At 38.1% G+C, this 27,977-nt stretch overlaps 6 protein-coding genes across 11 annotated transcripts; 3 read left to right on the forward strand and 3 right to left on the reverse strand.

The window, feature by feature from the left end:
• The first annotated feature begins 1,858 nt into the window (after nucleotides 1-1,858).
• Nucleotides 1,859-2,759, forward strand: LOC126633723 (uncharacterized). Its single transcript, XM_050304299.1, has 3 exons — nucleotides 1,859-2,148; nucleotides 2,308-2,423; nucleotides 2,523-2,759. Exons 1-3 carry the CDS (start codon nucleotides 1,961-1,963, stop codon nucleotides 2,585-2,587), a joined length of 369 nt encoding a protein of 122 aa, XP_050160256.1. The 5' UTR covers nucleotides 1,859-1,960; the 3' UTR covers nucleotides 2,588-2,759.
• Nucleotides 2,760-3,054: 295 nt separating this feature from the next.
• LOC126633722 (protein CHLORORESPIRATORY REDUCTION 7, chloroplastic) lies at nucleotides 3,055-4,354 on the reverse strand. 2 transcript variants are annotated; one of them, XM_050304297.1, is made up of 3 exons: nucleotides 4,208-4,354; nucleotides 3,832-3,956; nucleotides 3,055-3,594 (listed from the first exon to the last, which is right to left on the reverse strand). In XM_050304297.1, exons 1-3 carry the CDS (start codon nucleotides 4,269-4,271, stop codon nucleotides 3,322-3,324), a joined length of 462 nt encoding a protein of 153 aa, XP_050160254.1. In that variant the 5' UTR covers nucleotides 4,272-4,354; the 3' UTR covers nucleotides 3,055-3,321. The 2 variants fall into 2 exon arrangements, with proteins under 2 accessions (XP_050160254.1, XP_050160253.1); XM_050304296.1 differs by having other exon boundaries at nucleotides 3,832-3,972; nucleotides 4,215-4,307.
• A 70-nt stretch (nucleotides 4,355-4,424) lies between these two features.
• On the forward strand, nucleotides 4,425-7,111 carry LOC126633720 (uncharacterized). 2 transcript variants are annotated; one of them, XM_050304295.1, is made up of 3 exons: nucleotides 4,425-4,910; nucleotides 5,350-6,303; nucleotides 6,594-7,111. In XM_050304295.1, exons 2-3 carry the CDS (start codon nucleotides 5,408-5,410, stop codon nucleotides 6,781-6,783), a joined length of 1,086 nt encoding a protein of 361 aa, XP_050160252.1. In that variant the 5' UTR covers nucleotides 4,425-4,910; nucleotides 5,350-5,407; the 3' UTR covers nucleotides 6,784-7,111. The 2 variants fall into 2 exon arrangements, with proteins under 2 accessions (XP_050160252.1, XP_050160251.1); XM_050304294.1 differs by having other exon boundaries at nucleotides 4,425-6,303.
• Nucleotides 7,112-10,079: 2,968 nt separating this feature from the next.
• On the forward strand, nucleotides 10,080-15,360 carry LOC126581969 (LRR receptor-like serine/threonine-protein kinase RPK2). Of its 3 annotated transcripts, none has more exons than XM_050245915.1 (4): nucleotides 10,080-10,493; nucleotides 10,657-10,755; nucleotides 10,857-14,796; nucleotides 14,903-15,360. In XM_050245915.1, exon 3 carries the CDS (start codon nucleotides 10,888-10,890, stop codon nucleotides 14,317-14,319), a length of 3,432 nt encoding a protein of 1,143 aa, XP_050101872.1. In that variant the 5' UTR covers nucleotides 10,080-10,493; nucleotides 10,657-10,755; nucleotides 10,857-10,887; the 3' UTR covers nucleotides 14,320-14,796; nucleotides 14,903-15,360. The 3 variants fall into 3 exon arrangements, with proteins under 3 accessions (XP_050101872.1, XP_050101873.1, XP_050101871.1); XM_050245916.1 differs by having other exon boundaries at nucleotides 10,081-10,493; nucleotides 10,615-10,746; XM_050245914.1 differs by having other exon boundaries at nucleotides 10,081-10,493; nucleotides 10,657-10,746.
• Nucleotides 15,361-16,517: 1,157 nt separating this feature from the next.
• Nucleotides 16,518-19,405, reverse strand: LOC126581970 (ninja-family protein AFP3-like). The gene is made up of 2 exons (XM_050245917.1): nucleotides 18,243-19,405; nucleotides 16,518-17,155 (listed from the first exon to the last, which is right to left on the reverse strand). The coding sequence occupies exons 1-2, from the start codon at nucleotides 18,904-18,906 to the stop codon at nucleotides 16,743-16,745; spliced, it is 1,077 nt and encodes a 358-aa protein (XP_050101874.1). The 5' UTR covers nucleotides 18,907-19,405; the 3' UTR covers nucleotides 16,518-16,742.
• Nucleotides 19,406-22,089: 2,684 nt separating this feature from the next.
• Nucleotides 22,090-26,232, reverse strand: LOC126583929 (nuclear transport factor 2-like). Of its 2 annotated transcripts, none has more exons than XM_050248474.1 (9): nucleotides 26,044-26,232; nucleotides 24,936-25,122; nucleotides 24,255-24,549; nucleotides 23,929-24,161; nucleotides 23,669-23,849; nucleotides 23,380-23,501; nucleotides 23,215-23,280; nucleotides 22,740-22,803; nucleotides 22,090-22,635 (listed from the first exon to the last, which is right to left on the reverse strand). In XM_050248474.1, exons 2-9 carry the CDS (start codon nucleotides 25,119-25,121, stop codon nucleotides 22,394-22,396), a joined length of 1,389 nt encoding a protein of 462 aa, XP_050104431.1. In that variant the 5' UTR covers nucleotide 25,122; nucleotides 26,044-26,232; the 3' UTR covers nucleotides 22,090-22,393. The 2 variants fall into 2 exon arrangements, with proteins under 2 accessions (XP_050104431.1, XP_050104430.1); XM_050248473.1 differs by having other exon boundaries at nucleotides 25,975-26,230.
• Between the last annotated feature and the right edge of the window lie 1,745 nt (nucleotides 26,233-27,977).

The following is a 27,977-nucleotide window of genomic DNA, read 5'->3' on the forward strand; positions in this document are numbered from 1 at the left end:
TATGGGCCTTGGGCCTCAGGCCTCTTGGGCTCTAATAATTAAATTAATTATTTTAATTTCGAATTTAAATTAATTAATTATTTTTACCAACAGACTCATCTTTTCAGATGAAGTCTGAAGTGTGAAAACGCAAAAACAAAAACACCTTTTTCAGCAGATGTCTCCCAACAGATGCATCCCTTCCTTATACCTATTGCGAACAGGTATAATCGCATTATATATACATTCATCTGTATGGCATTTATAACATAGAAAAAATCATAAATCTTCTCCTGCAATCATAAACATTTTTTCTAAGAGAACCACATTAATATTTACCAGAAGTCAATTTTCCAGTGCTGGAATTTCTGACTTAGATCGTTGAATCCTGGTGAAGCAGACGTCCGTAGAACTACAAGCACTGAGTAGGGGCGAAATTTCTGTTTCAAGGACATTGCGGTACGCAAGCCTCGATCTTTTGTTACTCTGCTTAATTAATATTTCATCTTGTTGAGTCTCTGGAATATATTTATTATTAGCATTTGTATTTTATTGCGGATTGTTGACATATATCCAACACTCGATTCACGGATCCAGGGATCATGTAGAAAAGATGCCGTCAGTTGCCAAGCTATGTAGTTGTATTAATTGTATTAATATGATATTAAAATAAGTTAAGGTTTTATCGTAAAATTAAATGGAAATTTGGAGAGTAGAACTAACTCAATTTACATATAAGCCCATGCAAGATCATTTTTCCTATCAATGTATGATTCATTGTCAACACTTGGCAAATCAACTTGTTGGGTGATTAATGAGTACCCATTAAGACCCATTTAATTTGCTTTTACCTTACATCATCATCACCATCAATTCTAATCTCACCTCTATATTATGGTGCTATCAAATTAAACAAATATTAATAGCTAAACATTAACAACCCAATGGGTTGGTTTGCAAACTCTACATAACATGTTTTTCTAACTTGCTGATGTACTGTATCAAAGTCTTAACAATTAGTTAATACTATACTAATTATTCACTTGAGTACAATACTCTATGGATATAGTGTTATCCATAAACAATGAAATGTTCACAACAATAATCTCAATTTGGATGAACTTTTGCAATCATTATCTTTGAACGAACAAATTAACCGTTCATTGTCATCGATATATTTTAAGGAAAACTAGTGAAAATGACTTGAAAACTTTGAGTTTTAACGATAAGGACAAAATAAAGGATAAAGTGAATAATACCAAATTTGACTTTTTAATGTAAAAATATAGTTTTTCGTTAAAGTGAACAGTACTGCGGGTTTTTCGTTAAAACTCCCTATATTTTATTCTTTACAAAAAGTTCTTTTTTCATCTTTTTTTTTAAATACAATTAAACCTCATAGTTAGTACATGTCCTTAGTAAGAATCCGCGATTACCATACTATGTAGAGAGCTATTATCCGTATTCCAAAATACTCTTATAAAAATGTTTTTTTTTTTTTTTTTAACTTTAACGAAAAACTCCCGGCAGTTTTCACTTTAACGAAAAACCACATTTTTACACTAAAAAGTCAATTTTGTACTATTCACTTTACCTTTTATTTTGTCATTATCGTTAAAACTCAAAGTTTTTAAGCTATTTTCATTTTTTTTTCCTTCTTGTACTCTTACATGGTATGAAAGATGATTTGTTTGCAGTTATATTCTGAATGGGTAAAACTACATCAATTTGGGTATTAATTGGAACGTTAGATGTTGGGCCTCCACCCCAAATACTAATTTCCTTCTAACTTTATTTTGAATCTCAAATTCGACCAAAACCTAATCCTGACAAAGCCGAAATTCGACCGTTAAATTTTTTTATATTCCTCATTCCAAACGGTAACCTATCACATCAAATTTCCACACTTCCTCTCAGTGTTTAAAATCCTTCTGAATTTATTAAGGTTTTCAGTTCAATCTTCTCTCTCACGAATCACACTATGGAAAACATAGCAGAAGTGCCTCCTATGAGGCCGACTCAGCCAGAGAAAACATTTTCCGAGTGCATAACGCCACCGCCTCCGCTTCAACACAAGGATGAAAATTCTCAAAACTCCGGCAACGATTTACGCAAAATCACTACGCCGGATCGCCTTAAGGTCCCCAAGGCATTTAAGTTCCCAGAAAGGTATTAAATCTTCTATTCATATTGACATATAAAATTATAGCACGTGCACATATATATATTATCGATAATATGTCGATATTGATGCGGTCTGTTCTTGATTAGACAACCTATACATGAGATTTATGATTTATGTATGATGTACTTTTTAAAATTTTGTAGGTATACTAGCCCAACCGATATGATAATGTCCCCTGTAACACAAGGCCTTCTTGCCAGAAACAGAAAGGGTGGTGCCCTCTTGCCACCTAGCATAAATCTACCCAAACCTCCTCAAGGTACATACATACATACATATTATATCACTGCATGAACATTATTAATAATCGTGATGCAGAAAATTCAATTGGGTTTTTTTTTTGGGGTCACTGCATCAGATTCAGGAATTGAAGGTGTGGGATGTGGTCCAACTGCTGAATTAAAGTTTGGGTGCGATAATTGAAGGCTATGAGGAAAAGCACTTTTGGGACTTTTTCCAACAGCTTTTTTTATCTGTTTGTTTCAACTTCCACTGTTTAAGGCTCGGTGGAAGTTGATGGTTGTATGTGATTTTATCAGTGTGCATTTTGGAAACAGTTGTGTTTCTGGTGAATGAATAATAAGATTTTTCAACATATCCTCCTCATGCTCACTCACACTCACTCGTGTTTGATTGTACCAAAAAACTTGTGTCAATGATTTTGTACTTGCCCTTGTTCTAATTGAAACCATATGCCTTATTTCTGTTAGAATTCGAGCTTCCGACTCAAAACCAATTGACACTGTGTATCTTCTACAAGATCGTTTATGCACTTTATGTAAGACTTTTATCTTCAATGTGGGATACTCTCAACATGTCTCTTTAGCCTAACACGTGCTCAATTTTTGTTGGGTGGCATAAGAACTCGTATGGCCGTTAAGCAAGACACATAATGTGAAAATATCTCTTTAGTCTTCAATGTGAAAATAGTTTCAACATGTCTTCTTAATCTCTCGAGCCTAACACGTGTTCTAGATGACGTGAGAACACGTATATGCTCTGGTAGGATGTTACAAAACAAAACTATCCCCAAGGGTGTAGCTGTTACAATTTGTGATTATGCTTTACCAACTACTAATCTCAGTAAATATAATCATACTCTCAATTCCTTGAGCCAAAAGAAAAACTTTTAATCTTCAAAGGCTTGAATGATTTTCTCACTCCATTCGAACTTCGTACCACTGGACTGAACCTACATCTCCATGAATTTCAAGTTCACAAACAGACCTCACTAGATAAGAAACGGCATCGTCGATGCTTTCGAATCTTGCAAGGTCAGGAGGAAGTTTCTTGGCTGGCCAGTTCTCCAGCCAACCTTTTAACTTGTCCCTCAGCTCATCCTCTGAAACAAACTTCTCATCCTCTCCCGGCTCCAGTAACACATAAGTTTCACTATTATGGTATATCCTTCTCCTCCTCACTGCACAAACCTGTCCAAAAGTTGCAACGAAAATTTTCAAACTAGGATTTCATGCCGAAGTAAAAACTCATCCTCATTGATTCAAGCGGTATTCTATTTTAACTGAATCTTAACTACGGGAAGGGAGTATCCACTCTAGCCAACATGACTACGCCTAGGTTTGCTGACGAAGTAAAGGTTTTGATTCCGAACTTCATGTGTACATGAATACGCTATTCTTTTAAAGGTACATGAATACTAATATTACCTTGACTGCGTCTCTTTGCACACTCCTTGTTTTAAACAGATTAAGATGAATACTAATATCATCTTTTCCTGTTGCCACTAACTGCATCAACGGAGCTCGAATCTGGCACTTTGTACCTTCTTTGCCTGCAATTATAATGCTGTTAGTGATGTTAAAATATGCTAAATGCTCAAGAACATAAAGTAGTAAATGCAAATTGTGTAATCGACTCAATTCTTGGAAAAGATTGCTAGGTTTTACCGGTTATATACAACTATGCGTCTGTGTTTCTTATCACATATACATTAATAACGTCGCCGGTGATAGGGCATTATTTTCTAAAATATATATACTTATAGTTTTAGAAGGTCTAGATATAAAAAAGAGTAGAGCTTACAGTTAAGGGTCAGAAATCCACCATGGAACAACTGTTTCTTCAAAGCTCCTTCCATTGAAACCATTGTTCCTGCAAATTTCAGCTTCTTGGTACTAAAATTCCAAATCCACAGGCATGTGAATCAAAACAAGATTTTGCAGATAACATGTTAAAACTCAGCCTCTGGTAGTCTAAACTTGTCAACCTCATATTCCATTGTATTTGCAATTCTACCCCTCCCTCCCTCAGACAATTTCACTTGGACTTCAAAATGGGCCAAGCCAAGTAAGCCCATGATATCAAATGGGCCTCACAAGTGGGGCCAACTTCTAGACCCTCTTCTTATCTTTCCCGCGTGAACCGGTTAGTTTGTCACTTTATCTTTTTGGTTCACAAGAGTTCCAGTCAGTTAGTCAGTTAGTAAAATTGGCAACAGAAGACCTTCCATCTGATCGGTTTGTTACTTTTGTTTCACAATAACAAAGTAAGGAACCCTCCGAGGTTGTCTCCTTTGCCACTCATTTTAGCTCCTTTATTTCCAAGCCCCAAATTGTACCATCTTTTGGATCACTATAACTGTGATTTTTAAGGGTATTCAGCTTTTATCTTAAAGATCTTCTGGGTTTGATTTGATTTAAAGGTTCGATATCGAAAAGGGTTTTCGAAGATTCAAGTAACGACCTTTTATTTACGTGTGTTGATTATTTTGGGTTTCCATTTCGTGGTAAGTTTGTTGCTCAAAACCCAGTTTCCAGAGTCAAAGATATGCATCTCTTAGGGTTTGATTTGTGATTAACCTTTATGCATGATTCAGATTAAGATTAGGGTTTTGCTTGAAATTTTGAAAGATTTTTGTGAAAGTCTATGATTGTGATGTTTATTCTTCTTCTATAATTTACTTTTATTTATGGCGAGAAGGATTCAAACTTGATTGCACAAGGCATGCATACTACCCTGACAACTGACTTAGCCTACATATGATTAGGATGTTTAAAGTGCTACCATACGTGAAAGTATGCTTGTGATGATTATTGAAATGTTGCATTTAGCCCTCAACGTGTTTGCATAAAAGCCAGCAACTGACCAGATTTTTGTTCTTTCATTTTTGTTGTCATATTGTGTATAAATAGTTCATTATTGTTGATATTGTTCATACCATGCAGTTAAATATCAATTAGAGACAGGCTTTGAAGATAATCAACTGTTGCAAATTATAAACTCATGGATGATGCATATAGGGATGAATGTGGTAATAAGCATCTAAGGGTGAATTTTGAAAGCGATGCGGTTAATTACCGCCGAAATTCAAGCTTCCCATCATCCTCGAAATCATCACCATCATCACCATCATCATCATCATCGTCATCTCCACGTTCATCGCTGGAATCATTTGTCAATGACAAAAAAGATGGCAACAATCCCTGCGTAACAAGGACACGACCAGACCAGGAGTCTCAGGGGGCTCTATCATTACCAGAGGGTTATTCTTCTCCGAGTCTGCCTGGGAGCATGCAAAGCGGATCATCTGCGCAATCCTCTCCGTTTCAGATGATGGGAAGGCCTGCAGGTTATGACCCGAGTCGAATCCCATCGAATATTTTCGCCAGTAAACCGCCAGCAGGCATGGATTGGAGTGTTGCTTCAAATGAATCATTGTTTAGTCTTCATGTGGGGAACAACAGCTTCTCGAGAGATCAATTCGCTTTGCTGAATAAGTCCGGAGAGCTTTACAAATCCGGAGAGCTTTATAAATCCGGTGAACTGACGAGGCATGATGAATACATCTACATTCCAACTCCACTTCCCACAGTTACTGAGGTAGAAACTATTGAAATAAAGATTCACAATGTGGGGAAAGAGAAGGTTGAAAACAAGGCTCCGAACATGGAGGCGAAAATCGAAGAAAATGAGAGTGCAAATGTGGAATATAAGGTTGAAAGCATGAGGGAAAATGTGGAAACGGAATCAGTAGAAGAAACAGAAGGACCAGATGAATCTGCAAATGCAAAAGCCGTAAAAAAGGAAAAGGTGCCTCTTATCGGAGAAATTCGGAATTCTGCTGCTTCATACCAATCTGATGGGAGCAATAACAGCACCAAGTCATTCCAGTTTCCAGTGTAAGCATTATTAATTTCATTTCCATGCAGATAGGATTATCTGGTATTTGTTCACTCTGCAATGCAGGAATAGAATACTTGAAATATTGCAAATTGAGCCTTCTGAAAGGGAAGGCAGTCCCTCTCAAATTTAATCAAAACATATCATCCAAATTTTCAGGAAATTTACCGCATATGATTCTTGCACAACAGCAATTCTTAATGCAAGACGTCCATTCTTTATTAAATGACAGATTTGTATTAATAACTTGTCAGTACGCTTTGAACTGATAACAGTAAGTGTTTTTCAGGTTGGAAAATCATGAGGTTGAAAGAAATATCCCTGCAGAAATAAACTCAGGAAAGCTACAGTCAGCGCATGCACAGCAGGAGATGCATAAGCAAGTAGGGACTGAGGCCCAAGAAACACCCCTAAAGGCAGCCACAACTCAAACAACTAGTTGGTTTTCGTGTTTCTGTTGTTGCACCGCCCGCCGTTGATCTAAAAAGCCTTCATAGGTAGTCTGATGCTTTGGATTTCAAAGTTGCTTCCTACCCAAGTTTCAAAGAATCTCAAGGCTTGTCCAATTGGTGGAGTTCCACTAGGGGTTAGATTTGGAACTCCAACTAGGGTTTGGGTTGAAGAGAAGCCACAGAAAAAGAAGAAACCAAGAGAGCGATGAAAAAGTGAAAGTTGATGTGCATAGAGATCTATACTATATGATGTTTAACGGTAGATTGAAAAATGATGTAGATAGATCTATATCATGTACATAGAGCAGTTGGTTTTTCACTTAACACTACTATTTATATATACTTTTGCTTAAAACGCATCTAATTTTTCTTTGATTTGATGTCTATGTGGTGAAATTTTAATTGTACTCCCTAAATTTTTTTCGTGCACGCAATCACTTACAGAGATAAAATAGTCATTTTGATCTTAGTTCTAGGGCCAAATAAGTTTCAGTTCCTTAAAATGACATTTCACCAATGCACATGGGCAATATAGAAAAAATTGACTAGATTGGAGTAAGATTGACAACAAACGTAACCATATTGGTATTATCAAGTGTTTTTTCATCACATGACCAACATTTACGTATACCCCGCAAGGATGCAATTCGGTCAGGTCCATGAAATATTACTATTGTCGTACAACTATGTTATAGCTTATGCTCTAATAACAATACGTGACGGTGTGTGATACTACTAAGTGTTTATTGTGCAAGTTAAAGAACGTCACTCCTACGTCAGGATTACTACATGTTCAAATTTCAACATCTAAGTTGGCTTTTTCTTATGAGGTGGAGGTGTGAACTTTCTGTTTCGGAACTTTAGGTACGTGACAAAACATCTAAAAAGCAACCTGTCTGGATGCTGAGAAAAGCCTACAATTTTTATATATGCAGTTGCTTTTTCAATAGAGTATGTTTATACGTGCATCCTTTGCCCACCATATATATGATAATTTATATAGAACTTTAAACAAGGAATTTGAAAAATAACACTCTTAATTTGAGAAACAACACTCACGGAGAACTAACTGGATTGTTGGAAGCTGAACGAACGGGTTTGTTACCGAACCATATTATTAGGAATATGAAACCATCTCTAAATACTTAAAGTTTAATATTGGGAACGAGTTTTCAAGAAAAGTCTCAATTTTAGCAAAAGCTGCTTTCGGGGGTCGTATCGATTGGTTGAAAGGTATGAAAGAGAACGTTGTTCTAGGGGGATGATACCAAATTTTATTGCAATGATTGTGTAACTCAATTAGTTAAGAGTGTTTATTTTCGTATGTAAAACTCTGAGTTCGAATCCATGACTGTATATATCAAATAAAAAAATCAAGTTTCGTTCAATTGATAAAAACTTGAAAACCAAGCAATCAAGGTGGCTTTGCTGGTGCATAAGATATAGGATCTTCTCAATCAACCAAACCCTTATTATATAACTCATGCCAGAAGAAAAACAAGATGATAGAACTTCCACAACTCTTTAAAAATAGGATTTTATCAGGATTGAGTATCTTATTTATTTTGTAATAAATAAGCAATATCAATCTTGTTTATAATCGAGAAACCAATCACGTATGCATTAATTTTTTCAGTTATCTAAAAAAAAAAGTCTTCAAAAACAACATAAAGACATAGACACTGGGAGCATCATGATCCTTCACCAACATTTATAAGATCCGTGATCTTGTAATCATCTTTATAACACTGTTCTCTGATGCTGAAGTTGTAATTTTTAATCACTTACGCCACAAGTTCGTTGTTGTGTAGAATAAATTTTTTTTTTTGAACAATCGATATTATTTACACTAAGAGGAGAGGGTGGGCATAACCTTACAATGGGTTAGCAATAAATTGGTACAAATTCGCCTTTACGAGATTTGAAACTAAGACTTCTTAAGTATCAGTGAAGGGGAATACCACTAGACAGTAGTACTAGTGGCGTGTAGAATCAATCTTAACCACAAAATAAGGGATACCAACCTTTATTTGGTGGAAGGAACACAAGCACTTGTCTACCCGGGATTTTTCTCTTGTTTTGGGTAAAAGTAGCAAGTACACATCAAATACCTATCAATCGCATTCCAAGCTTGTAGCTTTCCAAAAAATTAAAGCACAATCAATCACATTCCCTTGCCTATCTGGACCTCATCAACGGTAGAGTAGACCCCAACACCCTATTAAAAAGGGAGGTGGATTGTCCTCTCTTCTATTTCCATACTCTTTCTATCTTTTTTTTGTTTATGTGATCACGGTTAAACCACGTCAATATTTTATATTGATTTTATATAAAAATAATAAAACAAAAGTAATAGGAATATAAAATGTTAACGTGGTTTAACCGTAACCATATAAAACAGGAGGGGATAGGAAATGGAAATGGAAGGGTAGACAATCCACCTCCATTAAAAAGAGAGGGATTTCAATGTGTTAGAAACACGGTCGGATGCATCATGTATAATAATATAATTAGTTAAAAATTTGAGACAAAAATTTCAACAAAATTTATTATGATATTTAATGTACCGAAACGGATTTCCGGTACACTAAATATGCAGCCACGTGTGCAGAGATTTTGAGCCCTGAAGAATTCTTTAACCCCTTTCTCACTCACATAAACCACCAAGGAGCCCCAGTGCTTCGGATGTATTAACTTTAAATTTCAATTTTTAAAATTTTAAATAAAGAATTTACGGATAAAACACTAGAAGTATGGAGGGATTTTTCAGTGTGATCGGTATAAGGGATGATACAACACGTGTCATTAGACAAAATGTGGAATATGTGTGCTAAAAAGTTAATAACTTAAAAAATAAAATTTTCTACCATTCCTATTAAAACACGTAATTTACCACTTATGTTCTCATCATAAACTAAAAATTTCTCAGAAGTATCAGATACTCCAAAGCACGTAACAAAGTCGTGCGTCACTAAAGTAGAATAACTTTATCACTAAACGCATTGGTGACGGTATTTTAAAGCTAATCAACTAATATTTATAGGGTAATAGCAATTTAGCTAATTGCGCACTTTCATTTACATTTATAAATTTGAAACACATGACATTTCGTTATCGGTTGACGAAGCCGCCGCGTTGACGGACCGGCTTAAGTACGCCATTTTTGAGTGCATTTATTGACCGGCTGTGGACCCCGTCCCTCTATGCATGTCTAGTGGGCCCCAGCACCCACCAAATGCAACACGACCGCGAAAATGTGAAGAATTTACCTTTTTTTTAATTGAAAAAAAAAATAAACAAAGAAGAAAAGGAAGAAAAAAAAACATGAGAAGAAAAAGAAGAACGCGTTTTCGTGCCATAAGAAACACAGCTGAATGACTTGACTCTTTCTCTCTCTCTCTCTCCTCGTCCTCCGCTCAATCTCTCTCCCTCATCAAGGGCCAACAAGTTTAGGGTTAGGGTTTCCATGAACCCCTTACTCTTTCTGTGCAAGGAAAGGGTGTGCAAGTCCAAGGAAAGGGTTTTTGGGGTTTTGATCTCTTGGGTTCCGAAGACTCTTTTCTCCGCCGCAGGATCGACATGAATTCCCCAATTTTCATGAGGAATACGCAGTCTCTGAGCAAAATCCGATTAGCAACACCGCGCTGGTAGCTTACATCGATTGGATTTGAGTTCCGGGACAAGAAAAAGCAGATTTCAAAGGAAAAGCAAAGGATTTTACTCCTACTGCTGCGAAGGTACCTGTAGTGTGATGTTAAATTTAGTCCAATTTTTCTATTTGGATTTGGTTCCGAGTTTTTGGGTTTTTGACTGGTCAGTAGAGCGTTAGTTAAAGTAGTGATCTTTGTGTCCGTACAGTTGGTAGTGGGAAATGAAAATTTCAATGTTAATTTGTTGCAGCCGCCATGGCCTCCGAAAGACGGCATTCATGTAAGAGCAAGAAGGGGTCGAGCAACTGAAGAATTATGGTCATAATTCTAAGCTGAAATTGTAAGAATTGTGAGTTAAATTTCAATGCTTTTGAATCGGTATAGTGTTAAGTCTTTTCCTTAATTTCAAGATTTATGCTGAATTTGTGTGTGATTTTGTAATTTTCGCAGCGAACCGCTTAGCAGAAAGGGGTTTTGAGAGATGGGTTTTTCTCCGTCTTCCTCTTCGGTCATCAAAGGACATTTTTTTCGCAGACCCACTTCTCCAGTGTTTGTTCTGAAGCTTGTTTTGCTCTTGTGGGTGTTCTGTAGCTCCCAGAACTGTGCTGTTCTCGCTGATACTGACGCATCGGTGCTTCTTGAGCTAAAAAATTCTGTCTTGGATCCTTCAGGCTTGCTTTCTGGCTGGAACGGTCGGCTCAGTTCTGGTCATTGCTCATGGACCGGCGTCTTCTGCAACTCAAATTCTCGAGTGGTTTCGCTCAACCTTACTGGGAATGGCGGAGAAACCGAAGGTAGATCGAAAACTATTGCGTGCTCAGATTTTTCTCAGTTGCCGCTTTATGGATTCGGAATCAGAAGGAGCTGTGAGGGTAGTAGAGGAAGATTGGCCGGGAAGCTCCCCTCTGTAATTGGTAAGCTCACTGAGCTTAGGGTCTTGTCCCTCCCCTTCAATGGTTTTTATGGTGAAATTCCTAGTGAAGTTTTGGGCTTGGAAAACTTGGAGGTTCTTGATCTTGAGGGAAACTCGGTAACTGGGTCGCTGCCCTTTCAGCTTAATCCAAATTTGAGGGTTCTTAATCTGGGGTTTAATATGATTAAAGGTGAGATACCGACCTCGTGGTCAAATTATATGAGCCTAGAGATCTTGAGTTTAGCTGGGAATCTCGTAAATGGAACCGTTCCAGGTTTCATTGGTAGGTTAAAGGCAGTGTACTTGTCATACAATTCACTTAGTGGAGATGTTCCCAGTGAGATTGGAGCAAATTGTGGGAAGCTTGAGCATCTTGATTTGTCGGGTAATTTCTTGGTTCATAACATTCCAAGCAGTTTGGGAAACTGCAGCCAGTTGAGGACGTTGTTGCTGTATTCAAATATGTTTGAAGAGGGTATTCCAGCTGAACTCGGACGGCTTCAAGCTCTGGAAGTGTTGGATGTGTCAAGGAATACCCTGAGTAGTTCATTACCACGTGAGCTGGGGAATTGTTCTCAGTTGTCTGTCCTTGTGCTGTCATCTATGTTTAATCCACTTCCACGAGGTAACGATACCGTAGTGGACTCTTTGCTGGAGCAGTCGAATGCTATGAATGACGACTTCAATTACTTTCAAGGTACAATGCCTGTAGAAATTACAACCCTTCCAAAGCTAAGGATCTTGTGGGCACCAAGGGCAAGTATTGAGGGCACTTTCCCAAGCAATTGGGGTGGTTGTGAGTACTTAGAGATGATCAATTTGGCTCAGAACTTTTTGACTGGGGAATTTACTAGTGGACTTAGTCGCTGCAGGAAGCTTCAGTTTCTTGACGTGAGCTCTAACAGGCTTAGTGGGGAGCTTGTTCAGGATCTTCATGTTCCTTGTATGGTTATGTTTGATATCAGCAGAAACATGTTGTCAGGTTCAATACCTGAATATTTCAACAGAACTTGTGCTTCTCCTTTTGGAGATTTTTCTTTCAAGTCTGAGGATCCATCCTCAACCTATGTTGCATTTTTCGCTTCTAAATCCCAAGTTGGAAATCCATTGCAAATGCACGGGGAGGGTGACAGTCTTATAGTAGTACACAACTTCGCGCACAATAATTTTACTGGCGCTTTGCAGACGCTGCCTATTGCACCTGAAAGACTAGGGAAACAAACTTTTTATGCATTCTTTGCTGGAGAAAACAAGATTTCTGGAGAATTTCCAGGTAAATTATTTGGCAAGTGTGAGGGATTGGAGTGGCTGATTGTTAATGTAAGCCACAACAAGTTAGAAGGTCAGATTCCAGCTGAAGTAGGCACTATGTGCAAATCTCTTAAAGGTTTAGATGCATCTCGGAATCAGATTATTGGTCCAATTCCCTCTACCATCGGGAAACTGTCTCTTGTCGCCCTTAATTTGAGTTGGAACATGTTGAGGGGTGAAATCCCGACCAGTCTTGGCCAGATAAGGAATCTGATGTATCTTTCCTTATCTGGCAATCTCCTTACAGGTGTCATTCCGTCTAGTTTGGGGCAGCTGACCTCTTTAGAAGTGCTTGAACTTTCTTCAAACCATCTGACTGGTGAGATACCGAAAGATCTTGTGAATCTGCGAAACCTGACTGTTCTTCTGCTCGATAGGAATAATATTTCTGGTCAGATTCCATCTGGATTGGCAAATGTGACCACACTGTCATCTTTCAATGTGTCTTTCAATAACATCACAGGTTCACTGCCTGCGAATAATAACCTGATGAAATGCAATGCTGCTATTGGAAACCCAAATCTAGACTCTTGCCCCATGTTTTCTCTGGCACAGCCAGCTTCAGATTCTCAAGGACGAGTTGGTGATTCACAACCTTTTGCTGCTTCACCAGTGGGAGGTCCAGCTCAGAAGACTGGGAACGGTTTCAATTCAATTGAAATAGCATCCATTACATCTGCATCGGCCATAGTTTTGGTGCTTATTGCTCTTGTTATTCTGTTCTTGTATACACGGAAATGGAATCCAAAGTCTGGAACTCAAGGTTCTACTAGGAAGGAAGTTACAATTTTCACAAACATTGGGGTTCCATTGACCTTTGAGAATGTTGTGGGAGCCACAGGAGGTTTCAATGCTAGTAACTGTATTGGGAATGGAGGTTTTGGAGCTACCTACAAGGCAGAGATATCACCTGGAATCGTGGTGGCAATTAAACGACTTTCAGTTGGAAGGTTCCAAGGAGTTCAACAGTTTCATGCAGAAATCAAAACCCTTGGAAGGCTTCGCCATCCAAATCTTGTCACTTTGCTTGGTTATCATGCCAGTGATACAGAGATGTTTCTAATTTACAACTACTTGGCGGGTGGTAATTTGGAAAAGTTTATTCAGGAAAGGTCAACAAGGGCTGTGGATTGGAGGGTACTTCACAAGATTGCTTTGGACATAGCCCGTGCACTTGCCTACCTACATGATCAGTGCGTACCACGTGTCCTTCATCGCGACGTCAAGCCGAGTAATATTTTGTTGGATGATGATTTTAATGCGTATCTCTCAGACTTTGGTTTGGCCAGACTTCTGGGAACTTCGGAGACCCATGCTACTACTGGCGTTGCTGGAACTTTTGGATATGTTGCCCCAGAATATGCAATGACTTGCCGTGTTTCAGATAAGGCTGATGTATATAGTTATGGCGTTGTGCTTCTGGAGTTACTCTCTGACAAGAAGGCACTGGATCCCTCTTTCTCTTCATATGGAAATGGATTCAACATCGTTCAATGGTCATGTATGCTTCTTCGGCAAGGCCGTGCAAAGGAATTCTTCACTGCTGGGTTATGGGATGCAGGCCCCCATGATGATTTAGTAGAAGTTCTGCACTTGGCAGTAGTGTGCACGGTTGACTCTCTCTCAACCAGGCCTACAATGAGGCAAGTTGTACGACGGCTTAAGCAACTTCAGCCTCCATCCTGTTAGCTGCTCTACAAGGTTTGTATTGGTTAACATTAGTAGTTTGTAGAAAGGAGCTCCAATTTTAATGTGCCTGCGCATTCGGTGCGCTTTTGGGGACACTGGCGTTAGGTTGATTTCTGAACCTTTGTGATCCCACTTGTACATTGAATGATAGTTCAGCCCCCAATTTTTTCAGTGTTGCTTCTCTGATTAGGGGCCTGGCCAATGAATCTGCAGAAGAATGCAGATATTCCATTTCCTCGTCTTATACGTGTATATTCAGCTTCATTTGTTCAATAACACAGAGAGTGGACATGTTATTCATATCGGTTATATGACATGCACCGAAATGATCAGTCGTGACCTATCCGAGGATATGATATCCAATTCCTTAATATCTTGTGCTGCTGCAATGACTCCGACCATCCTCTAGAAGTCTTCTGTGGAGGATTGTTACTATACAGGTGCGAGCGGTTTCTGTCGGAGGGGAAGCTATTGGAGGTGAAGTCCTTATTCTCTTTTATTGTTACCGTGTTATTGGTAATGAGTTTAAGACACTGTCCGTACTTCCGAGTATGCTCATAATTTGTATTTCTCGACTTTTCAGGGACAAGATTTGGACATTTCTTATCCTCCCATTTCAGCCTTGCTTCCAGCCAGACAAACAAGAGGCAGCTTTGTCCGCCATGGAGGGATTAAAACAGATTCGACATTGTTGCTGAGGCCCGAGGGACCAAAGGAGGTTCGACATTGTTGCATGGGCTCTACTGCTGGGTCATGGCATGCAGGTCCTCGTGATGCAGTTTTTTCGACAACTTGTGGCGAATTGAGTCGCGGTGTAAGCAACTTCAGCCCTCGTTAGCTGGCCAACGAGGCCTGTATCGGTGTAACATATAGTAATCTGTATGACCCTTGGCTAAGAGCCTCCTTCGCTTATGCACCCGAGGTCCCGTGTTCGGTTCCTTGTTTTATACGCGTGTTATGGTACTTGAAGTTAATTATTTTTCCACTTTCTAGTGCAATGATTGTCGGTGGGTTTGCCATCGTTGTCACTTTAAAAAAGAATTTTTTTTTTTTTTGGGGTGGGGGGGGGGGGGGGGGGGGGGGGGGGGGGTGTGTAGTTTAGAAGCAACCCCATGCGACGAGAGTCATCTGGGGACAACCTAACTGGTTGGTAGGAAGATAGAATAATTGGCAATTTAACTTTTTCTTTTCCTCCGTACGCATAACGGAAAGGGATCCTCCCTTCACCTAATCATCAAATTCGGTTATTTAAAATTTGTTCAACGGTTAAAGTTATTATAACTTTTAAAAGAATCTTTTGTTTGTAATCGTTGGATTAAATTTTAAAGGTTCATATTTGGAGATTTGATGAATTTGGTGAAAAGTGATCCGGCGCATAACAACTACGTGATCCTTATTTTTTCTCATTACCTCTTTTTCTAATGGAGATATATCACTTTCAACAAATTAATTAAAATAAGCCCCTCAAAACGAGAAACTCTAAGTGCGGACATCCAGACCACTTGGACGGACCCTATAATAATTTGGCTGATCTCACCCCTTGTGTCTGATGCCCCAAGTGTCTTCGGAAACTTTATTTTTTACTGAAGTAATTTTTGCACTTTCGTTTTAAGTTTCTGCTCACCATTTTAATCATGGTCGTTGAATTTTTTTTTTAATTATTTAATTTAGTAGCCGAGAAAATATACAAGAAGTAAAAAAAAAAAATATATATATATATGCATAAATCATTTCCCTCGTTTTATGTTTGATACAAACATATTGGGGCATCAAGATTAATACTAAACCCAAATAAGCCATACATAATTAAGTATTGAACTCAACATTCATGAGAGTTGAACTTAAGACGTCCACTTATTCACCACGATATGTCGCTAGTGGTTTGAGTACTAATTTCAGATTTGTATTCCATACAGTACGTCATGAATTTGATTCCTAAGTCCGGTGAATCGCTCGATGGTGACTGGTTGAGGCTAAAATACATTTGTGAGTCTTCTCAACCCCGGAATAATGGACTGCTATTGCAAATTCACCAGCTGGTCCTCTTTTTAAATGAAAAAAAACCCTAGGACCTCCACATATAAATAATAAATGAATATCATAAAACTATAGTACCAGTGCGGTAAAGTGCAAGTGTTTATCTCTAACATTATTAAGACTAAAAGTTAATAAAGTAAAAATGAAAATACTAAAAAAAATAGAACTGAACGACCTATTTCGAGTCTTCAAGTTTATAAACATCATAGCCTTCCAACAAGAAGCTTCATGTACCGAGTTCAATACAAGTGCCCACAAATCCATTGAAAGACCAAATATAAATGTACCAAAAAACAAAGGGTAAAACCAACATTGATGCATCTTTCCCTACTTCCTCCCTCGTCCTCACATCTAGGTTTTGACATGGTCCAAAAGGGCACTAGCAACTACAGTAACGGACTAGGACTCACCACTATATGCTTCAACGGGTGCTCCACGTCACCACCGCCTGCATGCTTCACAAACTCCGCCGGCGAGAGAAAGCTGCCATGGCAAACGCATACTATCCTAACTTCCTCACCCTTCTTGTATCTGTAAAGAAACCCTTCTATTCTTTTCCCGTCAGGGCCATCTCCTGTCGTAGACACACAAGGCATGCTCTCCAACACGTTCCTCACGATTTTGTTGGGGCCGGATTCTGGAACTGGGGGTTTATTACAGTTGATTTCCATTTGGACTCCAATGAACTGACATGACCTTTGAGCGGTTATCATCCTTGGTGTGGCTAGCAGTTCCTTCTCAGTCTTTGGCAAAGACTGAGCTTCGGCGTGGCTTCTTGCTTCGGTGCATTTGTGCACTCCTGCATTTGCATATCCAGAGGTAAAATGTGAGATAACACACGGGCTATGACAACACAGTCCAGAAACAGATTTTAACAGATCCTATCCATCTGCAACATGAGGAAATCGGTTGATAAAACATCAACCGGAATCATATCACAGACGGCACATCATAATTTACTTGTGTTAATCTCTGCAACCAGTTATTTGTTTAAAGCTAGTTTCGTGGACTAGTTTGCCACTTCCCCTAGACGCTTTAAGAGACGAAGTTCTTACTCTAGGCCTTTAAGGTTTTACGGGAAGGTAAAGTGGATAAGGAGCTTTGGTGGTAAAGCACCACAGAGGGGATCTAAGGGGGCGCCGTTGAGATGCCCCAAACGAATGTAAAAGGCGCCTAAACAAAGTCAGTCATGCGAAACTACTAGTCTAGAATTTCACTCGAGACGATACTTATCACTAGGTCTCATAGAAACTTGGGTTACATTGTAACAAGGTTAAACCCATTACAAATAAACCCCTAAGAACATGGCTAGCAGCACCCTCAACCGGTTCATCGAGAAAGGCAATTCAGAATTACCAAAAACTATAGTCACGTACACTGTCAAACATTACCATTTTACGAATCGGGTACACATCTAGTACCTAATTGGGAAGGGAAAGAGATCCTCTCCGGATCTTTTCCTCAAAAGCCGAGGGATCAAGTGATCCGGACCTTTGAAATTTGATCCATCGATAAAAAAATTATTATAGCTTTTAAATTTTTTTCCTATCTTCTCTGTTTTTAACCGTTGAATTAAATTTCAAATGTCCGATCACTTGATCCTGGCCTTTGAAGGAAAAGATACGGATCTCTTTCCATTGGGAAGGGAAGGGGAGGCCTATTGCCATTTTTTTAAAAACTCGAAAATCTCAAAGCATGATGAAACTTTGAATAAAATTCTTGTAAGAATTCAAGATCCTATACAATCACTCACTCACAACAATTGAAACCAACTGCAATTAAATTGAAACGACGCATGTGCGTAGCTAAGTTGCCTAGAGCAGTGTAATTTAGATTAGAATAGAATATCGCTCGACTAGGGAAAAGAAGTTTTGAAATGAGAATACCTTGAGGCGTAGCAGCAGATTGGCTCTCAGATTCCGAAATCCCAGTTGAGCCACTACCTCGAGATGCGGCCGGTATCGGCGGAGCAGGACAATTGGGCATCCCCATTGCTCTAAACTCATCCACAACCTTCACAAACTGCTCTTTCCTATGAACCCCATTCACTACCTCCGCCGCCTTCTCCTCATCGCCGCCGTTCTCCCGGCTCCGATCCCTCGGCACCTTCAAGTTCCTCAGCTGCTTCTCCGACCTCTTCCTCTTCGCTTCCATTCTCCTCAAGCTCTGGAGCTCCTTCCTCTTCCTCCACTCCTCCTCTGTCTCCGTCGGAAGCGAACAAGCCCTCATCAGAGGCACCGCGCGCGACGAGGCTGACACACCACATGTCTCTTCTTCTCTTGCCGGGGTAAAACCGAAATCGGAGATTGACGACGAGCGTTTCAGAGCCACCATTTTGGCTCTCGCGGGGTCCACTCCGAACCGACCGTTCAGCGACAGGCCCAGGCTCAGCTCAATCTCCTCCGAATCCTCGGAGGTCAGCTCCCCGAATTTTCCCGGAAAACTGTTTCCGGCAACCATTTTCCCATACAAATCGCCTTGAAAATTACTCCCCTGCATTGGGAACTCCTGCTGGGTTGCTATGTTCCCGCCTTCCTCTGTTTGAGCCATTGAAAAAAATAAAAATTGCAGAAAATCGCCGGAACCCAAATCTAATAATCGAATCCGAAGCTACCCAGATAATTTTTTTTCACGAATTCAGAACAAAGAAGTTGAATTTCCCCAGAAAAATGTGAAAAACTGAGAAACAAAGAAACCGCCGGAAACCCAAATCGAAACGGTCAAATTCAGAGCTACCGGGATGAATCGTTTTAAATTTTCGAAACCGGGAAGTAGAAATTCAGCAGAATTTTTTTTTAAAAAAAAATATGAAAAATTGGGTAAATTTTAATTTATCTTGTGATTTACATCGAATGGTGATTCCAGCCATGTTTCCACGAACACAGCAACACAAATCCCATACTTCCCCGCACTTTCTCGGTGCGAATTTTCGACGGAAACGGCGAGAAAATCCATCTCAGTTGCACCAGAGGACGAAGACCATGAAGCAGAAGAACATCTACACGCGCATCAGCAACCCCGCCAGAAGCATTTTCCCAAGAACATTGAAAACAAATAGACTTTTTACCAAAAGAAAGCAAACAAGAAATGTGAATACCGAAAAAGCCCCTGAGAGTCGTGGAGTGGCGACGCGTGGTGAACATGAAGAGCCCCGACAAGCACGTGGCTTGTAGAAACGGCAGATGTGAGGACACGGGCCCAACATGCGTCGCCAATCTTGGGTTAACCGGATTAGGTTGCCGGGACACGTGTCGTGACATCATAGGGCTCCACGTGGCTTGGATAAAATTCCGTCGCCGTCGAGTGCCATTTCGCTTTATCCGCAGCGTGAAAATCTATCCATTTATAAACGAATCCGGATCATTTTTATTTAAATCGTGTTCGTTTATCGTATATTGTGCGATCAGAAATCATTTTAAATATTTTTATTTAAAATTAAACACATACATTACCTGATAAAACTGAGCACATAATGTACGATAAACGGACATGATTCACGGATCTCTTTCGTTTTTTGTAATGTTGAATGATCGTATTTGTCTATTTTGGAGTTTAATATTCACATATTGATTTTCTAAAAAATCTATCGAATAAAAATTTGTTTGATAATGCGTCGGTAACATGTTATTACATTTTAGAGGAAGTCGCCATCGACTTTTTTTCAATTAAACCATCTCGTTTCCTCGTATTTTATAAAGTTAAAGCGATGATCGTATGAAAGTATATTTTATAGTTTACCATTTACATATTAGCTTTGTACAAAAATCTACTAAATTTAAAATTATTTGATTTTTCTATTACACCACCTAATTAACACAGTTTGAAACGTTATTACAATAGTTGTTGCATGACTAAACGATTTTGAATTTGGTTGATATTTTGTAAAATTGACTTAGGAAAATAAAGCTGAGAAATTAGACAAAATAATTCGACTGAATGTCTGAAAAGAGTCTCACAGTATGTTCAAAAATCAACGGTCAAATCTTGTAGGTAAAAATTAAATAAATTCCCAGTCCACACCCACTTCATCATAAACTAAATGCTAAACAAATTAATTAAAAAAATGTAATGATAAGGTAGACAAAGACAGAAGAATCCAACGGAGGACGAGGTGAGGAGGTGAGAGTGACACGCAAAAGGGCGGTGTGAGGTGGTCAGGTGTGGACCCCAAAAGCCCCAAGAGGGCCAACTTGCGCAATTGTTGTTTTATCTCCAAGAAAAGGGATCGTCTCCGGATCCCTTTCTTTTAAGCTTTATGATCTATAAATTTAGATCTTTAAAATTTAATTTAACGGTTACAAACAGATGATCTCATTAAAAATTATAATAACTTTAGTCGTTAGATTAAATTTCAAGAGTCTGAATTTGTGGGTCATAAGAATTAGATGCGAGAAATCCGGAGATGACCCCTTTCTTATCTCCAGTGGTTGGGAGATGCGTTGGAATCAGAGCACTGCCACGTGTCGACATGCAGTCAGGGGGCACGTGGAATGGATGGAGACAGCGAGCCCAAGTTGCAGACAAGGAAATATCACAGGGGATTCGCCCACGAGGAAAAGTGAACTTGTCCACTTCGCGTGTCTCACGCACGCGTCGTGTCAGACTAATTATCACATAATTTGAGAAAATTAAATTAAAAATATCAGACGCTCATATATTATTTTCTCACGGGCGATGTTATTTTTAGACAATATTTTACGCACGTGATGTTACAGTTAATAGTTAAATTTTCTCTTTAAATTGGTAAAAACAATAAAAAAAAGATTTTCCTAACATTTCCTTTTCTCACTCTTCTTAAGTAATAATTTTGGTAAACGATATGTTTCTAAGCATTTATATTTAATTATGTCAGCTCATTAAATAATTATTCGAAATACCGAGTATTTTGTAAGAGAAGAAAAATTGAGAATTTTTAACGAAAACTCATGGTACTGTTTATTTTAATGAAAAATCACATTTTTATACTTAAAAGTCAATCCTAATACTATTCACTTTACCTTTTATTTTGTCTTTATCGTTAAAACTCAAAGTTTTCAAATTTTTTTTATTAATTTTCCTAGAAAAAATTGTAATTATTATTTATCATATTTCTTGTCAACAGAGTATTACCTATTAACTTATATTATAACACATCAAATTCAAATACTACCATTTTACGACATTTTGGGTATATCCAAATTCATGAAAAATTATCTTTGTTTACGATTGCATCTTTACACAGTAGTGCCGATTCAATTATGTTATAACCCGTGAATTAGTAACATTACGTAGCAATCAAACTATCATACAGAAATAGTTTCCCCAACCGCACATTGATTTAGGGCCCAAGACAACTTTGGGCTACTATTAAACATCGAAATCGTTTGGCACAAGGATATATTGAAGCAGGTGGCGGTGCTGCTAATCTACTCATGTTATAGTGCATGAATTAGTAACACCACGCAGCAGTCTAACCTCTGACACTAAAAAGTTCCCTCTACGGAGGAGAAGAAAAACACCGAAAACTCGAAACCAAAAAATCACTGGTGAATCCATGAACAATTCAAAGCATAAAAAGGTCGTACCCAGTGCACAAGGCTCCCGCTTTACGCAGGGTCTGGGAGAGGTAAATGTCGGCTAGCCTTACCCCCATTTATGGAGAGGCTACTCCCAAGTCTCGAACCCGAAACCTACCGCTCATGGGCGAAGGCACTTGCCATCGCACCAAGTGCGACCTCTGAACAATTCAAAGCATACCCAAAAAAAATTCTCATCTATTTAACTCTATAGGGTCTTCTGATTACAGCCACAGGACACCAACTATGCCGGAAAAACAGAGGCTGACATCAAGTTTCCGGGAACAGTTGCATCATATTCCCAATTGAGACAAAATTCTCTAATGGTAAAAATTAATCCTAAACCTACACAGCAAAATGCCTCTTCATCTTATAAGATTATGATTAAACTACTTACCGTCAACACTTCCGAGTGCACCAATCACGAAACCAATTTTGTCAAAACACTCCAGCGAAAAAAATCACGATGCACGTGTTAGATTTTACGCAGAAACAGCATTCTGCTGCGGTCCACTTGAACGTCCACCCCTCCCTCGCACCTGATAAACATCTCCACTGCGCCCGGCTGGACCCCCTCTGCCTCGGCCTGAGAATTCGCCCCTGCTCACATACTCGCTTCTGCCAAAGCTCCGGCCACCACCATAGTTCCCGCGGCCTCTAAAGCTGTCATTCCGGAACCCTCCCCTTCCAGCTGGATGAAATCTACCTCTTGCACTGCTACCAACTGGAAAAACAAGCATTCTACGTGCATGAGCTTTCAAATATCTTCCGATGACACATTCCATTGGATTAGCGAAGGATAACAGCATAAATTGTATGTCCACTTACCTCGAGTTGTAGTTCTCTTTATCTCGATGACAGCTTGACGGCCACCGATAGTGATTGGTGAAGCCTGAAACATTAGGTTCTCTTATTAGATACGGAAGAAACCCAATCAAACATCAGAAATAGTACAAGTGAAACATGAATGAAGTTTTACAGGCACTCCTAAAAACTTAAAACAACAATGAAGTTTATTCGAATGCCTAAAACTATGACAACTCAAACTACATGCACTTAGAGCTTAAATTAACACGCTATGAAACTTGATTGAACAGAGTACCAAAATACAAGCCCGACAATATGACAGTGGAAGAAAGAATTGCCATATCCTATTCATATTGTTCAAGTCTGACAGACTTGGTTTTCAGGAGAGAGAGAAATCAAGAGAGAATGATGGAAATTAATAATACAGCAGCATCCAGATCTTTTAGAAATCATATTTCAGAGAGCAGAAATTAATAAATTAAAAAAATAGACCTACCTGGATGGCACTATTCATGGAACTTGAAGACTCAAACTCAACAAATCCAAAACAGTGGCCCTGGAGCTGCACACACAAAATAGCATGGAAGGGGTGAGAAATGTGTCAGAAAATTTAGATCCGGGCAGGATATACTTTTGGGATGCAAGACATTTTAACACTAACTTTCTTATTCCGGACTTGGACTCCTCCTTGCTTTATTGGTCCAAATTTCTTGAATTCTTCCTCAAGCTGATCAGACGTCACGTTTAAGGGCAAATTCCTTATGTAAACAGAATAGCCCTCGACTATAACGAATGCAATTGTGTCATTATATAAACAAAATAAAATGATTAAATTTAGATACATGCAAATTTACAAAATATATTTTATTTTTATTTAGATTTTCAAATAAAAAAACTAGCAAATATAAACAGAAGAAAAAAGGGGAAAAAGTCAGAAAAACCAAGCATACCTTCCTCATTACTATCACCACTCTCTAGGGCACTAGTGCTAGTTGGGGCTGATGCTTCAGGCACCGAAGCAGGTGCAGTTGACCCAGGCAAACTAGTTTCCGCTTTCTTAGGAGCCACTCTTACAGTATTAGTAGGCACATAAACCTTATTTGGCCCTGGACTCCCTTTGGGAACTCTAACCTACAATAACATTTGATAACTTTTGTAAGTCTTTAAGAAAAATTATGGCTAAAGGAAAAACTTGTGCCCCTTAACTCACAATTGATGCATACGACTTCTTTGGTGTATCCTCTTGTGCTGTCATAGAATCTGGCTCAACTGCCACAGAGACATTGTTTCCATTTGAATAAGATGGGGGTTCCAGGTCAGATTCTTTAGCGGATTGTCTCTCATGGTCCGATGTGTCATAAGTTTTCTCAACAACAATTAAATTCTCTTCAACTTGAGTAGTTTCCAGATCAGGCGCAGGAGGATCAAGAACATGAGTTGGCTCTGCAAACAAATAATGCGAAGTGTAAACAAGTTCCTGCTACAATACCAAAACTAGAGTAACGAAAAAGAACAGAAAATGTATGATAGGATTACCTGGATCCTGGCTTGAGAGGACTGTTGTGGCATCATTAACTTCATTAACTGAATGGTTTTCAAACAGTTGTCCATCTTCCACAAATCTAAGGACATCATTCAATACAAAGAACCCATTGTCTTGAGGGGCAAGAAAAAATGATTGGGCAAATTTCCTTTTCAAGTTATCCTTTCCCGTTAAACATCCAGTAACTAACACAGTCACCCCTTCTTTAAAAGACTTCTGAGCATCAGCTGTCATTATCTCAGCCTTATATTCGTTGTAATTTAATGAAAGGATCTTCTCATTGATTCCCTGCTCCAAGAAAAAATTGACAGAAAATAAGACTAATGACCTTGGGAATTTGAGAGCATGGCAGCGTCTGCAGGACTGAACATTCAAATAAGTATTAAAGAGGACAAAAAAGCAACAGATTAAAACTTAAAAAGACCACGCGCAAATGATCAGGTAAACAATCAATGTGCTTCAATAGTTCAGCGGACCATAGGGTATCCAAAACATCAAACATAAAAGAACTGCCTCTATGAGTCGCCAACATGCATTTGTTTATTAATGTACTCTTTGATGGTTTTAGCACATTTTTTCAACAAATGTTCCATACTAGCAAAGTGGTCTCTGATGTCATAGACCATTGGCAATGACACCCAGAAAAAATAAAAACTTGGCGACCAAAAACTTACTTGCATAGTGGTCACTGATGTCATCACACCATTAGAATCAGGCCGGCTTAGTACACTTGAATCCTGATAAAACCGATGGACTATGCCTGGGTTATTGTGAAGAATATGGTAATACTGCTCAATGAAAGCATTTCCAACAAGTTGGGCACTAGGAGTGGGTGGAGGAATTGCTGTCTGCAAGGCCATTCTGCGCAAAAAATCCAGAAATAAAATACCACTACACAATTGTTCATATCTCATCAAACCAATCACTAAAAGATAACTAACTCAAAACCACAAGGGGTAATGGAACCTTAAAAAAAATCCATAAATTAAACATAACAATAGGCACATAAAATGTATCAAAGGCACTAAAGAACTAATCTTTCTTTCGAAGAAAGAAAAGAAGTGAAGTAATAACTGCAAATAGATAGTAGGAACTAAGAACTTATGGACCAGTATGATTACATTGCCTGGATATATAACAGGAAGGAGCTAACGATACAAAATACGACTTTCTTATAAAGAAAACTCAAGAGACAAGCGCAAAGAGAAGCCGAAACCACCACATTCTGAGAGAAGCCATAGAACCACCATAAATTACAACCATTTTCCATAAAACCGAGAACAACATAATCTGCTCAGTGCGCACTGAAAATTTAGGCAAATCCCAAAATTTGAGAGAACAAACTGAAAAAACCTAAATCCTTTGAAGCAGCAGAACCACATTACCTGGATCCAAACGCAGTAAAGCTCAAGAACTAAACCCTAAAACCAACCTCATACTCCAAAAATACACAAAACCCATCTCATAAAATCAGAGAAATTGACAACCAGCCCAACGTTCACACTCGCCGGGCACAAAATCATAAAATAAAATCCATTAATCCACCAATTAGGGCAATGCGTCATCACATAAATTAGTAAAAATCCGAGCAACAATACGATTCAAATAACAGAAAAAAAATTAGCTTCATGGAATCTAAAATACAACGTAGAAAATTACACAGTAAGTAAGTTAGATGGAATAATCAGAGAAATGAACGCGAATAAAAGTTACCCTTTTGTTGGAATGCTATATAGGTTTGGGAGTGACAGAGATTTGGGGTCGATGGAGATGGTAGGGTACCTTCCGCAAAACAAGAGTGAGTGAGTGAGTGAGTGAGACTGTGAGAGCGAGCGAGAGAGAGGGAAAGACGAACAGTTAGCGGGCGACAAAAAGGAAGAGTCTTTGCGAGAAGCCAACACCGAACCCTGATGCAAAATTCACACTTCGGGTTGCGCAGATTGGTTCAAGACTTCAAGTAGAACTCTTTTACACTTTTCTCTTTTTTTTTTTTTTTTTTTTTTTTTTTGACTTTTTAGAAATAGGATTTTGGTCATCAAATTGGAAATTTTTTTAATACTACGATACGAAAATAAAAGGCTGATATTAAATATAAAAACTCTAAACAGTATTGAAAATTGAATCTAACAGCTGAAACGCTTGTGACATTGAAGTTAAACCTCATCAAATTTAAAATTTCAAGGATAAATTATTGAAACTATGAAGTAGTTATCACGATTATGAAGTGAAAAAAAAAAGATGCAGAATGACTAATTTTTAAGTGCTCATAATAATTCTCAATTTTTTTGTTTACTTAATCTTCTATTTATGTAGTTAGGGCATTCCTTTACTAATTTTTAATTAATGTTTAAAATATTATGGGTTTTTTTTATAAACACCCCACAATCAAAATTTTCTTCTATAATTCCAAATTTACCCTTCATTTAAACCTGCAAAAATAAAAATGAAAGTTAATGAAAATGACTTAAAAAAAATTCGTTAAAGTAAACAGTACCGGAAGTATTTTGTTAAAACTCCAAAAATAAAACTCTCTAGTCCATAACCATTGTTCAGATCCTCACCATTTATTTATACTGTTTGCATTTTCTCAACATCATTATAATCATCTTTGTACTTATTTTTTTTTGTTCTTTATCTTTTGCATAATATTGATATCAGTTTTCGATTTGAAAACTATACCAAGTCCAACCAGGAATTCCCAAGCAAGAATATGAATATTATCCAGAAGAAAAGGTACAAAATAAGAACAAAACCGTAATGCAGTAGCGTGAAACTTGGATAATAGGATATGGTTTTAGTTTCAAGATCATTATCAAAAGCAATTAGCTAGGTACGAACTCCTAATATAGTTTCTAGAAACCTGCAGAAAAACCCCCTAGAAAACAGGGTACATGCAATGCTCTTAAATCCTCTCTAAAGATTCAGATGATTCAAAGGAAACAATGGAGTCACCGGCCATGGTGTTGTGATTGGGTGGTTGGTTGTGAGATTTATTTGTTTTTGTTTTTGGAAGGTGGGGTAGATTTAACAAAAAGAAGGGTACAATTGGAATTATGAAGAAAAAATTTAATTGTGGGGTGTATTCAACAAATTATGGGATGTTAATAAAACAACCCAAATATTATTAGTAATAAAAAAAAGGTATTATTAAAAGGAATTTGAAGTTTGAATGTTTTTAATTTTGTTGTTTGAATTGGATGTTTTGTTAACCTAATTTACTACTCCAATAAAATTTAATAAGACCTTGAGTTTAGTTAAAATAGCGGGGAAGACGAAATATTATAATTGTATTCTAACAAGGAAGGATGAATGTTGTAATCGTACAATATTATTTGATATTAAAGTTTACCTGAGGGCATGAAAATTGAAAAGAGTCACGTAAACACTTATATTAGGCTTATTTTTAAAGGAAAATTAATAAAAAATGGTTTGAAAAATTTGAGTTTTAATAATAAGGACAAAATAAAGGGTCAAGTGAATAGTACTAGGATTGACTTTTTAGTGTAAAAATGTGATTTTTCGTTAAAGTGAACAGTACCTAGAATTTTTCGTTAAAGTTCCTTATTTTTAATTATACACCACGCATTTTATATAAAATCTTATATACCTTGTACACTCTATTTTGTTGACAAACATGAGTACTTTGGTCGTCAGTAAGGGAATTTGGAATAATTTTGGCCGGTGGATTTTGATCTTTTATTTTGTCCAAAATGTGA

The sequence above is a fragment of the Malus sylvestris genome, chromosome 9, assembly GCF_916048215.2.
Source record: "Malus sylvestris chromosome 9, drMalSylv7.2, whole genome shotgun sequence".
Classification (NCBI taxonomy): Eukaryota; Viridiplantae; Streptophyta; class Magnoliopsida; order Rosales; family Rosaceae; genus Malus; species Malus sylvestris.